General features: G+C 34.8%; 1 protein-coding gene across 3 annotated transcripts in view; it reads right to left on the reverse strand.

Moving 5' to 3' along the window:
• Nucleotides 1-13,879, reverse strand: part of ANGPT1 (angiopoietin 1) — a 298,250-nt gene that overhangs the window by 100,929 nt on the left and 183,442 nt on the right. For all 3 annotated transcript variants that reach the window (XM_003903066.5, XM_017962224.3, XM_009213479.3), the window contains exon 5: nt 2,356-2,483. In XM_003903066.5, coding sequence (XP_003903115.3) covers nt 2,356-2,483 — 128 coding nt within the window. The remainder of the gene's footprint in view (nt 1-2,355; nt 2,484-13,879) is intronic.

Raw genomic sequence — 13,879 nt, forward strand, 5'->3', positions numbered from 1 at the left:
AAAATCCATCATTTTGTAGAAGCGTAAGCTTGAATCTTGCTTTCCTGATGAAACCAACCCAGGAGCCAGCCATGGAAGGAGTGAATTGGATTCACCAACTTTCTATTCTATGTAAGCATTGAAAGCAAACCTATTCAAGACTATGAATTGAGGTGGGATCTTTTTCTTCACATTACCAGTCCATAGAATGACTAAAGCTGTATTTGCACTGCACCCTTTTCCCCACGGGCCACATGGTAGTACTGGTGAGAAGTAAAAAAAAATTCTAAAATTGTGAATATTCTTGATCGGAAAACTTTGGGAATTATTTTTAGATTAATGTATATCATAGAATCACTATGAGTCTAAATGGAAGTTCACTTAATATTTTTAGTTAATTTTATTTTTATAGTCAGATTATAAACTATAGTGGAACTGACAATAATTTAGAGGTTCCTTCAGGTCTTGAGTAGTACTGTAGGGAAATGATAAAGCAAATATTTTAGCTCCACCTCCTACTCCAGAACAAATTCTCACATACTTCATCTGCTATGTGTATGGTGTGTGTTTATGACGTGTGTGTGTGTGTGTGTGTGTGAGAATTGAGTTTAAGCTAAAGTGTGATTTGAGGATAACTTCCTTAGAATAAGTTATCCTCATCTCCTCATTCCCAGGCTTGCCATTGTATTTCCATTTTTCATTTGTTTGCTTGTTTAAGCCATGGGATTCAGTGAAATCTTGCACAGAAATCAAAAATGAAAATCAGGCAAAACCACACTTCTCTGGTAGATGGCTGAGGTAGCAAAGTACAGAACAGTGTCTCCTGCCTTTCCTCCCTCCTGTGCCCACTTGACTCCTACATTTTACCCCCTTATAGACAATATCGAAGGTATCTTTCAAGAAGAAAATTTTGTCACAGCAAAGGGGAAAAAGAAACCATTTCGAGCTAACATAAACAACGATTCATTATGGAAACCAAGAGAGAGAGAGGACAGTGGTAAAAGGGAAAATAGAACTGTATCAGTCCTGGACTATAGCCCAGACTTCCTGGGTTGCCAGTTAAATGGCATCTGGCAAACTGGGCTCCAAGATTCATTTCCTTTGCCTATCAAAGGAGACTAACAATCAGGAAGACTAAGCAAGTTAGACTGACTTACTATGCACTACATGGAAGTGTTGATATTGCCATCAGCGGGTCACTTACTCATTCATTTATTCCAGCACATATTTATTGAGACCTACTATGTGCCAGAAACTATGCTAGGTTCCAGGAAATCAAAGATAAAAGGCACAATCTCTGCCTTTTAGAACTCTGGTAGTGAGAAAGTCATGTAAAGTTGCCTGAGGGAATCAGAGAAGATTCCAAGAGCATTGCACAGACCCCAGAGGAAATGGGGATAAGAGACAAGTAATTTAGGTGGGGGCATGAGGGGAGGACAGTTGTTTTATCCTACAAAGGCACATGATCCTCTTGGGACCCTGGGCTTCCAGCTAAAATTCATAGACACTAAAGAGCAAAGCTCTTGCCTAATCTCACTCTCTTTGGCTGTCTCACCTCAAAACTTCCCACATACCGTGCTTTAAATGGACCATTTATATTGCTATACTTATTGACAGTATTTTATAACTATCTGAATAATTGTCTATCTTCATCATTACACTAGAAACTGTTTGCTCTATATCTATGTTCCTGACAAATGCGTGACATCCACGTAATAGTATTGAATGAAGGCATGGATGGATGATTTAATGAATAAATGGTGGAAGAGAGTATACAAAAGAGATGTCACAGCAGGAAGATAATGTTTGCTTACTCCAAAATTTACCTTGGGTCCTGTTCAACATACTGATGGATCCGATCTTCCAATCTACTCTTTTAAGTAAATATGGAAAGCAAATTCTTTCAAGATTATGAAGTAAGATAGGAAATGTTTATCCTATCCTAACAGGAGCAGTAATTTGCAAATAGCTATATCTACCCCTCCCTCTCCTCTCAGTATTTGACTTTGTATTATGTGTGTTCTCTGGATTGTTGGGTCTTTGGAAGATGGCTTCTCTTTCCCATACACTCACGGTAGACATGAACTCAACATGTAATCTGTACAAGGCAAACATTTATGAGCAATGGGACATCCTATGAACACCAGGGAATAAATGCAAAATTTTGTGTGAAAGAAAAGTTATGGGGGTTGGAGATTTCTGTACAATAGGGTTTTCATCCTTTATGGACCTGGGAAACAGAGTATCTCTGGGAGAAAAAAGTTCAGGCATCTCTCTATATATTTCCAGTTTAACAAGCTCACAAATCAATCTGATTATCCAGCATTTCAACTGGGATCTGGCTTACATCTCGTAAACAAACACTTCTGGTTTTACCTTTTTGGGTTCTGGCATATTATTAATATAAATAGTGTAGATTCCACTTTTATTAAAACCAGCTTGATATACATCTGCACAGTCTCTAAATGGTTTCTCTTCCTCTCTTTTTCCTCCCTTTAGTAAAACTGCAAAAAAAAAAAAAAAAAAAAAAGATTGCAATATGTGAATATCAGTACCATTAGTAGCCAAATGGACTCCAATAATAGCTAAGCATGTCTTCATTTCCTCCACACAAATGTCAGTATTGCACATAGTAAAAAATCAATCATAAAGACAATACTAGATTTTGAGGTAGCTTACAAAATTAAAAAAAAAAAAAACTGAAGGAAAAAACTGTAGAACCATTTCTAACTGAATGCTTATATTTTACTTAATTTCTTACTTCTTTTTTTTCTGTGTATCCTTTCCAAAACATCAGCTCAAGGAACAAATGACCTGGGCATGTAATATCTTCAATTGGTAGCAATTACATCAAGTTTCCTGCAAAATCTCTAAAACATTCTTACCTACATTTCACAGGAAAGTCTAAAAAATTGCTAACGCACTCTTTGGAACAGGAAGAGATAAAGATAAATTCAAATATAAAAATGCAATATGGAAGTTTAAAACACTAAAAAGCAAGTAGTACTGTTTCTGTGACTTTATATTGAAGAGTTTCTAGAAAATTTTACCAACAAAACAAAACAAAACAAAAAGAATCAACAACTGTTACAATAATTAGATTTGGGAAGTAGAAAAGACTTTATGACCCAACTTAACTACCTATAATGAAAATGTAACCAAACTTTACTTTGTTCTTTCTTTAATGCCCTGAAGTCAAATCATCAGGCAGATGATACACAAATAAAAGAACAATCACATAAATAAGACTTTGAAATTAAATTATACAGGGGGAAGAGTCACAGTAAAGGCTAGAAGTCAAGTGAAGACAGGAAATCTATTAATAGTTAGAGACTGTCTCTACTGAGGAAAACCTTATTTTATTTACTGAGCTTTACCCATTATTAACTTCTTACAACTGAAATAAAAGTACAAAATGATGCACATTTAATAGTTCTTAGCTAAAGATATATGTGTTATATTTATAAAATATTCACGATTTAGTATTTTCTATTGTGTATTATTTTAGTGGTCAGTTTTATTTAACCTTTTTCTAGAAATTAAGATTAAGACTATTTTGTAATCTTGCCCTTAAAGTTTCCTATCACTTAATAAATATCTGCTTTCAAACACACGGAGTTATAATAGTCTTTCATAATAAAAATACCAAAGGCAAACTATGAGTCAAAACTTTTACATTAATTTTAAATGATCTAAATATCTAAACTCCTGGCCTGACTTAACACTGGGCTTCATACTAAATACTGGCCTTTAGTTGCCTAATGTTTACTAACTTATAGGTATTGAGCAGTCTAATCTTTGTGGAAAGAATTACTATTTCAATATAAATTACTCAGATTCTTAAAAATACTAAATTATGTTTCAAGAAAATGAAATATTTATGTCAGATATGTTGCCATAACAAAAAAAAATAGTACTGAAGCATTTAACAACATTATGATTTTCTATGTAGCTCAAGTCTGCACTAATGGTTTTAATGAATCATACTAATAATTACATCTAAATACCACCATCACAATTTCCATGTCAACACAAAATAAATCAACTAATTAAAGGGCTACAGATTCATATGATAGTGAAAAAGTACTGCACAGAATGTATGCAAATAGCAATTTAAAGACGCATATATACATGCTTACTCAAAAGTCATCTTTAATAACATTGAGGATGTCCATGGATTATATAAAGGTATTCATTCCAAGAGCATTGATGTAGTTTACTGGTTTCATTTATTCTGACTTTATGGACTGCTATTTTTCTAAAACCAAAAAAAATTTTTAAATTCCACCTACTAGATCCTTTCTTCTGTTGAAATGTTGAAAACAACCAAATTAGATGCCCAAAAAAAGAGATGTGAAGAAATACCAACTAAAATTTATGATCACTTGAGAGGACAAACAACACAGAAAGATGTGGTCAGCAGGAACCCAATGGTAAACCCATTTTTCTCTTTTGAGAGAGAGAAGGTCATTTATCTATGGAGAAAATGCTTCTCTTGTATATACCACATCCTGCCCTCCCCTTTTTAGTTATGTATGGAGAACACATTCCCTTCTCTTGTCTGCCATCTCTCCTCCCATTTTTATTTTTTTTCCCCCCCACTTCAGGAAGATGTCGGAGAAGGGACTATGTGTGGGAAGAGGAAGCTATTTCACACACATTTTTAGTAACTGAGGAAAAAGGAAATAGTTGGGTAATTTTTGTGAAAACTAACTGTATAAAATTTGTTGTCAAAACCATGAATACAAATTCTATACTTGGGAAAACGGTTTGACGGTAGCTTTCTACCATCAAAAGCTACACCTAGTATTATGGTTATATTATGGATTTTTTGTTGTTATGGTAACATATATGAAATAGATATTGTATTTTCTTGAAATTTAACTTGGTATATTTGAAAAGTTGAAATACTCATATTCTTTCAAAAAAAGTCATTCTTTCCAGAAACATCAGATTGCCTGTTTTTAATTACTTACCAGTTAGCAAGCATATGCCTTAATTCAGGCTACATTTTAGAGTAGCAAGGCATTGAAAATCAATGTAAAAGCTTCATCCACAGCTTACCTTTGGTATTTTTATTATATACTATGGTTTGAATAAGGTCCCTTCGATAAGGGTAGATTGACCTTTAGAGTTTTTTTCCTTATTCTATAAAGTGAAGTAGTTATAAATACCTCTGAGATAGGTGTATGAATTACATAACACAGTGCAAAGACACTGAAGCATAATAAGTACTCAAGAAATGGTATTTGTTGTGGTAATGACAACACTGTTAACAGTATAATGCAATATTATACTGTTACTCCTTCTTATGGAAGGGACACTAGCAGAATGTGGAAGGCTGGCCAGTCCAGTCTAGTGCGTGGTGGATGCTGCTGTCTTCCACCTTCCAATTAAAACATAGCAGTTATAGTTGACTGGTTATATTTAGGATCACATTGAATTAGCCTCTCCTGGTCAAATTTGGCTAATTGGCTGGTTTCATTCATTGAATAAATCAGATTATACCATTGTTTACATTTAAAAATAAACCCAAAACAGGTAATCTCATCTTGCTGTATATTTTAAGCTTTACCTAAATAGTTAAGATTTAAAGATTATTTCAGAGGAAATTATAAATGATTTATATATCAACGTGTTGGTTATAGAGGTTTCAATCCCATGACTTTTTGCATGACTCTTTTCTTTGTTAAGTACTGCAGAGTTCTGAAGTCCAATGTCATGCATAGATATTGTAAAACTGGACACCTAGGAAACATTTTAAAACCTAAAGAGACCATAACATTTGAATTTCCTGAACATTGCAAGTGTCAGCACCAGTGATAAGTTTTTTTAGGAAGTCTTGAGATTCAGTTAGATAGAAGATAGAAATTGGAGGAATATTTAGTAAATGACACAAGACAGATAGAAACAATAGACTTGATGGGGCTGAGAGCAGTAGCTCACAACTGTAATAATAATGCTTTTGGAAGCAGAGGCAGGAGGATCCTTTGAGGCCAGGAGTTCAAGACCAACATGGGCAGTATAGTGAGACCATGTCTCTTCAAAAATTAAAAATTAAAAAAAAAATGTCTGGACTAAGATTGGACGGAAGAGTAAAAGAAGCATCACTGGACAGACGTTGGTGGGAACCCTCCGGAGACCTGAAAGAGGACTGTATCTATCTCTCAAAGTGGTTTAAACTTTTTGTAATAACGAACTGATTTGAAAGCATGAGTTAAAAGGTTGATCTTTATGTCTAAAATTCTTTCTTTGACCACATATTCTTATTTTTCCTTTATTATTATTTAATTTCTAACGAGTTCATTTTCCCTCTCATTGAGTTTAGATCCCTGCCATTCCTATCACTGCTTTCCTAGCCTCCCTTTTCTTTCTTCTTAGCCTCAATCCCAGAGTCAGGAATTTAATAATGGTCCATTTGGCATCCCTGGTCTCTCCATCTATTGTCCTTTCATCCACTTACCTTTGCATACGTAAATCCCAACCCCTAGATGGGCATTCATTCACTTTCTCAACCCCCTTGTAGACTGCAAACACTGAGTCATGTATAATAAACTTTCTATGACATTTCCTGTAGAGTATATTGCAAATCTTTCTACTTTTTGAAAAACTGAATCCTATTCTTATCTTCTTTCACTCTTTATAAATGACCTTTATGGTTTACTATGAAGATCAATGCCATTTGATATGTCTCCTCCACTCCCTTCTACCCTACAGAAGTTGTCTTTGCCTATCTTTCCCCTTGCCTTCTATATTGACCTCTCCCAGTCCCTTTCAACTTCTCTAATTGTTTTTTCTCTTTCCTCTTTTATCGATTTATTTCCTCTCATCACCTACCATATAGAAATTCACTAAGATTCCATTCTTGGATGTCTATTTCTTATACATCTGTTCATTTTGCACACTGTCTATCATGGCTTCCAACTGCTGCAGAAAAGATTGATAATATACACAGGCACTTTTTAACACTGAGTATTTGCCTCTCTTTGCCTTCAGATTCATATATCTACTTGCCTGTTGGGCAGTCCTTCCTGCTATGCTAGCTTTCATTTGTTTAATGTTACATAATCTTTCCTTCCAAACCACGTGTTTGCTCTTTCCTTATTAGTCCTACTATCCTTCTTCAGTATTTATCAGTTAAAAATTAATGAAAGTGTAAATTTTTTTCTAATGAGACAATTATAGTATGGCTTTTCCATTTGTCCCTCTGCTTCTTATCCTCTCTTAGTTCAATCATCCTATATTATTAATTCAACAAATATTGATGGACTTTTGCTATTTTTAAAACTTTTCGTAGGCCATGGAGATACAGACATAAAAAAGCCCAAGCCTGCCCTTCATGTGCTCACAGCCTGATGCGAAAAAGATCTTCCATGAAAGCTATACCCATGATTGGTAACTTTTATGATAGGACAAAACTCAATTCAAGGTGGCTTAAGCAAAAAGATAATTTATTGGATCACGTAACTAAAGAATCCAATATAGACTTTAAGTAAGTCATGATAAGGTTTCAGACAATGTGACCAGAAATTGGTTTCTTAGTCTTTTTCTTAACCCACTTATTCTTGGCAATCAACCTGGTCACAAGATAGCTGGCAACAACTTGCAGGGCTATAATGTCACCAGTTTAAATACAGCACCAAAGAGAGAGAATGCAGACAATTGTTATCTTAGAGGTACGTATCAAGCACATTGGGAACGTGCAAGAATATACTCCACCTGCCAGGTGGACTCCAGGAAGGCTACCTAGAAGAGATAACAGTTGAAAGAATAAAACATATAGAAAAGCTTATCTGACCTAAATTTAAGAGCCTGGTATGCTAGTTCAAAGACTTTGCCCACATCAATATCAGCAAATAAATCTAGAAAGTCCTAGGAATGAACCATTATTCATTCTTTTCATTTAGCCTTATCTGTACAACCAAATCTTTGTCATCTAAAGGGGTAGAATAGAAACACAAACAGGTGCATGTCTGTCTTTCACCAGCCAACATTCAGTCAATAAGCAACCTGAGACCTGATGCTAGCAGCTGTTGACTTTATCCTGATCTTCCCTTCCTTTGCCCAACTAATTTCAATCCAGATGGTACATTCGCCACCAGACTGACTTCAGGGGAGGACCATGAAAGCTGAGGCAGAGGGTCACTTCAATTCAGATGAACCCTCAAGAGAAAACTTCCTGGAATGTGCAATTGGTAATTATGAGCCTCAGCCACACTAGCCGAGAACACAGAAGGCAATTAGCCTTGCTACCAGAGACAGCGTAAAAAGTCACAGCCCTTTCTCTTACCCATTTTCTGATGAATTGCTATAAAGAAAACAGTTCTTCAATTGTTCTTTTTAAATCTTAAATGTGGCTAATTGTTCATATATTTCCAGTATTTACCAAACATCAGAATACATGTGGATCAGGTTATTTGTTCAAGGATAGTCCTTGAGACATCATCATTAGGGAGATCATAGCACTAGAAATTGACCCTGAACCTGTGATTTCAACATAACAGGTCACTGAAATTAACTGAGAATATAAAAGAAGGAAACAGCACATCTGACAAGTTGCAAACAAGCAAACAATTGATTGATTAGATTTTGTACTTTTCTGTCAGGTATGTGGGCATTTCATAGAAAAAACATTTTGAAGACACTCTAGAATCCTAATTTATTTGAAAGAATCTTTAAAAGTGGAAGAAGGTAATGTCTTGCATTTCAAGGGTGTGGAAGAATCAAAAGATTTCCAGGCAGCCCAAGTTTCAGTATTTTATGGGTGGGTATAGGGGTGAGGGATATTTACCAATGACTTTATAAATACATATACAAATATATATAGCTACACAAATACATACAAGCTGTATGCTTATAAATGGAAAATGTTGAGGCTGATATTTTTTCTTATAGAAAACATATGCATACAAAACTAAATATCTGTGGGCTGATATCTCAGCATGACTGTTTTTAACCTATAAAAATGGCAATTGAATATGGTTATATGTGTGCATGTGTGTGAGACAGTATGACAAACACATATATTCTATTCTTAAATACTCTTAATTTGAAGTCTTTCATTAACTAGAAGTGTACTTTTTTACTTAAAACAACTACTTCTTTTTTCAAAGTCCCTCCAACCCTGGTATAAGGGAACACTTGAACATCATTTATCTAGTGAATTATTATTTTAATTAAACATATTTTAAAAAGAACTGCTTTGCTCTTATTTAAATTATTTATATGTAATTTTATGGCTATCTATAAAATCTTAACTACTATTTTTTATGGAACTATAATAATCATGATCATAATAAAACCAACTAGCATTAATTGAACGCTTACTATGTGGTAAACTCTGAATTTTATGTGCCAAGTATGTTTTACATGCTTCATTTTGTTCAATCCTTATAAATATCTTATAAGGATTATTTATCAATATATTGTTTTATATGAGGAATTGAAGCTCAGAAATGCTACTAACTTCACCAAAAGTTGTAAGTAGTAGAACTCTCTGACTATAAAGCTGAAAATCTTAACTACTTCTTACTGGCCTTTTGAGTAAAGTGAAACCCAAATAGAACTTCAATGAGTCATCTGTCACAGAATCCCCAGCAATACTTATCTTTCCTGACAAGGGCACACCCAAGGTCCTGAGTGATTCAGGGTAAGCCTTAAGTCTGAAAGGGTGCAGCCTTGTCTCATGGTAACAGGACGTATGGGAAAAGAGAGAGGAGGCAGCAATGACAAAGACAAAGGATATGTTGACATGAGGATAGCAGAGGGCCATAGGCAATAGAATTGTCCAAGAAGGAAACCCTCAACAGAAAAGTGAAGCCATGACGGCCCACAATGTCAAGAGCTAACAGAGGATAAGGAAGTGAGAGGTCCCAAAGCAGCCATATTGGATTTCATCATGTCTATACCCTAAAAGTCACACTGACTCAGGATTTACCCCCACTAATTTTAGGTATTATTCTCTTAAGCCTGGTAGCTGGTCTCCCAGCCTACGGACTATTTGCTAGAAGCTACAAAGACAGAGGATAGGCTGGTGGGAAAGTGAGAGTGGGAATGTGTATGTGTGTGTATGTGTGTGTGCATGTGTGTGTGTGTGCGCGCGCGCACATATGTGTGTGTGTGTGCATGTGTGAATGTGTGTGTGTGTGTTAGAGCATGTGTATGTGTGTGTGCGCGCATGTGTGTGTGTGTGCATGTGTGAGTGTGTGTGTATGTGTGTGTGAGTGTGTGTGTGTTTTTGTGTTCATCTTCTAGTATCAGGCATAGAGATAAGAAATTGGATCACTGAAAGTTTGTGTGTGTGTGAGGAAAAGACAGAAAATATTAAAAAGTAGGCAAAACTAAGAAATGGTAAGAATTTGGGCATTGAACAATAAAAAGGGGGCAAACTATGTACTTTTCCAGAGGCATCATGGTATTACGATGACAATTAATTCATATGGATAATAACGGATTAAATTCTTAGAAAAAAAAAAGCCTGATTTTTTTTCAGTTTTCTCTTCCAAGAAAGAGAGGAGAGAATAAAAAAAAGCAGATAATTTTTCATCACATTTAAAAATTTTCATAAAATTTTACGACTTGAAGGGATACATTTTAATTATCTGGAGAATATATTGCCCAAGATGTATAATTGCAGATATACAAATTTTCAATAACATTAAGATATACATAAGGTATATAAAGTCTTACATTTATGCAGACATGCAAAGCCTCCTATGTCATAAGTGAATCTCTAATGTAAGGTACTTTTTTAAAGTGGAAGAATAATTAATCATCAATTAATTCTACCTATTTCTACTGTAGTTTGATTACTATGCTCAAATAAATTTTGCAATTGTCTTCTAAAGTGAAATGATTCTCATTTGTATAACAACATATATTCAATGCCTATTACTACCTAAAGTAACCAAGAATGGGGAAAAAATACTTGACTAAAAGGTAAAAATGGAAATACACACGATCTTTGTTTAATCAAGTAATCTTTCATTTTACATAAAATTAATTTCTTTGTTTTTCCCTTGGGCACCCTGTTGGGCAGTTATGAATGCCACACGGCCATTGCCATTTGTTCAGGAGCTCATTTCATTCACAAAGACATTTCAGGTGTTTCATGTCTGTTGATTTTCCATATAATTTTTTTCAGCCTGGCTACAATATATTGATTTTGTACAAAAGACTCCCCATGCATGTGGGAAAGCTTAAGGGGCATCTTTTGTGCTCTGCTATGAGCAGACAAATATAATTTATTTCAGCAACAGCCATTAAAAATGGAATGAAAGTCTTTGGGCAATGCTGTAAACATAGAAAGCAGTTGCCAGATGCTTTTGAAAACTGACACACACACAAAAAACTCCACTTTTAAGTTTTGAGTAAATAAGTCCTGTCACCGTAAGTAGGTCACCTTGATTCTTACTCTTGTGGTGTAATATACTTCAAGAACACTACTTGACTCCCAGCCCTGGCTCTACGTGGGCTTCTACTCTGAATCCAGGGCTTCACTGGTTATTAGGAGTGACACAAAACCAAGAGACAAAGTTGTAATGTTTGATATGAGTCATAAAGTATGTGGGTTTGTGTAGGATACCAGGCAATCTCTAAGGTGTGCCATACTCCTATGTGAAGCAACCTGGCAGCAGAGCTGGGACTAGAACAGAGGTGTCATGATTCCTGCTCCTTCTAAACCACCATGTCTGCCCTCTTGATGGCATACATCTGCTCCGAGATACTGGAGAGAAACCATCTCAATCTATAATTCCTAGCTCTAGAGAGATAGGTTGGAGAATTAATTATGATTCAGATTAGGTTTGCGTGTGGTCTGTGTGTTCATGAGGCCTAAACAACTGGCAAAATCTCCCTTTAGAACCAAATTGCCACTTAAAATTATACCCAAATTTCAAACTCACTATTCTAAAGGACATCATCCCACTTGTGAAAATGGAATGTTCACACCTAAAAATAATTAAGATACATGCAAAGATATAATAAATACACAAGTTAAAAGAGGTCTGACATTTGATATTACATTTGATAATTTGACTTATTTATAAATCCATCAAAAAGATGAGTAATTATTTGTAGGTTACATATTAATATGACTCCTTAGCAGACATAACCCCACTCTGAATGTGAACACCCAAACCAGTACAAGCATGATATTCCAGTGTACTTGAAATCAATTTTCATGTTGATATCCTTTGGTTGATAATAAATTATGAGTTCCTATAGGAAGCAAAAAATGTTACTAGTTTTAAAGGTTCTTTGCAATTGACTTTTAGAAAATCTTATGCTAAAAATAAATATTGGTTTATACACATTTAAAGCTAAATGTACAGTTGCAACATTCTTCAGGTTTTACCTTCTTTTTCTCACTTCTTATAGTACAAAAAATTTCATGAGGTTTTCACTCTATAGTTGATATAATGCATACATATTTAATGCTGTTAATAAAACATTTTTTTTTTACTGTCTCTCAGAGTAATTATAGGTGTCATTTGGCTCAGTGTAAAGTAGAATATCTTATCCGTGACTGATGTCTACTGTTCCATTTTGTCCCTGGATTTCGAAAATATCTGTTGAATTTGACTTGAGTGTGGATGAGTCCAGGAAATGATTTAGTTGAAAGTCTATTCAAACTATTTGTGCTTCTTCGCTTTAGCCAACCAGGCTAGGAAAGTATAAGGGAAGAAGGATGGAGTTTGCTCATGGTAATATTGTAACATCAAGGAAACACTCTTTTTTTGTGGCCTTTTACCCCTGTAACTTCCAAGCCCAGCTGGAACCAGGAGATATCCCTTTTCAGATAGTTCATCTTGTTTCTGAAGTTAAAAACTCCAATTTCAAATGAGAATTAACCACAAAATTTCAAATCTCCCCCCAAAGATGGGGTTTAGAAATAGTTCATGGGAGAGGTCAAGGACTATGTTATTTTTTATTTTGTTATCATTAGTTTGGCCATCCACTATTCACAAATTTTTTTTTTTTTACAAAAATTATGACTTTTCTAAAAGGCAGATAACACGCTCCATCAAAAAGGAGAAATATACCATTTCCAAAAATAAACAGTCAATTTCGCCTTAAGCCATTGGGTTTTATGAAAGGAAGTGCTAGATAGTGTGGTTCATTTTAAGGAAATTGTAAATGTTTGACATATAATTTTCTGTCAAGATAAAGCATTTCCCTCATTAAATGGGAACAAGTACTCACTGTAGTGTTCAGCAGATGACTTCCTGTATTTTTCTTTCTCTTTCTACCTAATCTTAAATTGTGCATTACAAGTACTAAATGAAAAACTGAGTATTTTACCCAGTCAACGAAACTGATATTTTCCATTTTTATCAATGTTTATATGAGTGACATTCAAAAAGTTTTAATTTCCTCCCATCACTTGTGATGTTTTTAGAGTCATTCTTAACTCAAGGGACTTGCAGTTCAAACTATCTCATCCCTTACAGAATGATATAAACTTCATAAACTCAACAGACACTGCATGGGAGGTAAATTCCTTTCAGATGGTAGAATTATTCTGAGAATCAAGCCAAATGACTCCTCAGCACTGAGAAGAAAGCAAATGCCTCATTTTCCCCTTTAAAAAGGCTAGAGGCTCAAATCCCCCAAAATAATGATCAAGTGTTCCATACCATTGCAATCAGCTTCTGGGAAAGACACTTTAGCCCGAATAGTCGTCACTTAAATATTTGTAGTATCAGCCATTATGTCTTTGAGATAATGTGAAAGAATTTTTAAAAATGAACTATATGAGAAGCTCCTATGAATTGAAATTTGTACTTCTTATTAGAGAACTAAGTATATAAACATGTTCATGTCTCTCAGTACTTATTTTTAAGTTTTCTCTACTCTGTGTGCCTCCCTACTTAAAGTTATTATCTGTCCTTTCACATTC

This window comes from Papio anubis, chromosome 8 (genome assembly GCF_008728515.1).
Source record: "Papio anubis isolate 15944 chromosome 8, Panubis1.0, whole genome shotgun sequence".
NCBI classification, from domain to species: Eukaryota; Metazoa; Chordata; class Mammalia; order Primates; family Cercopithecidae; genus Papio; species Papio anubis.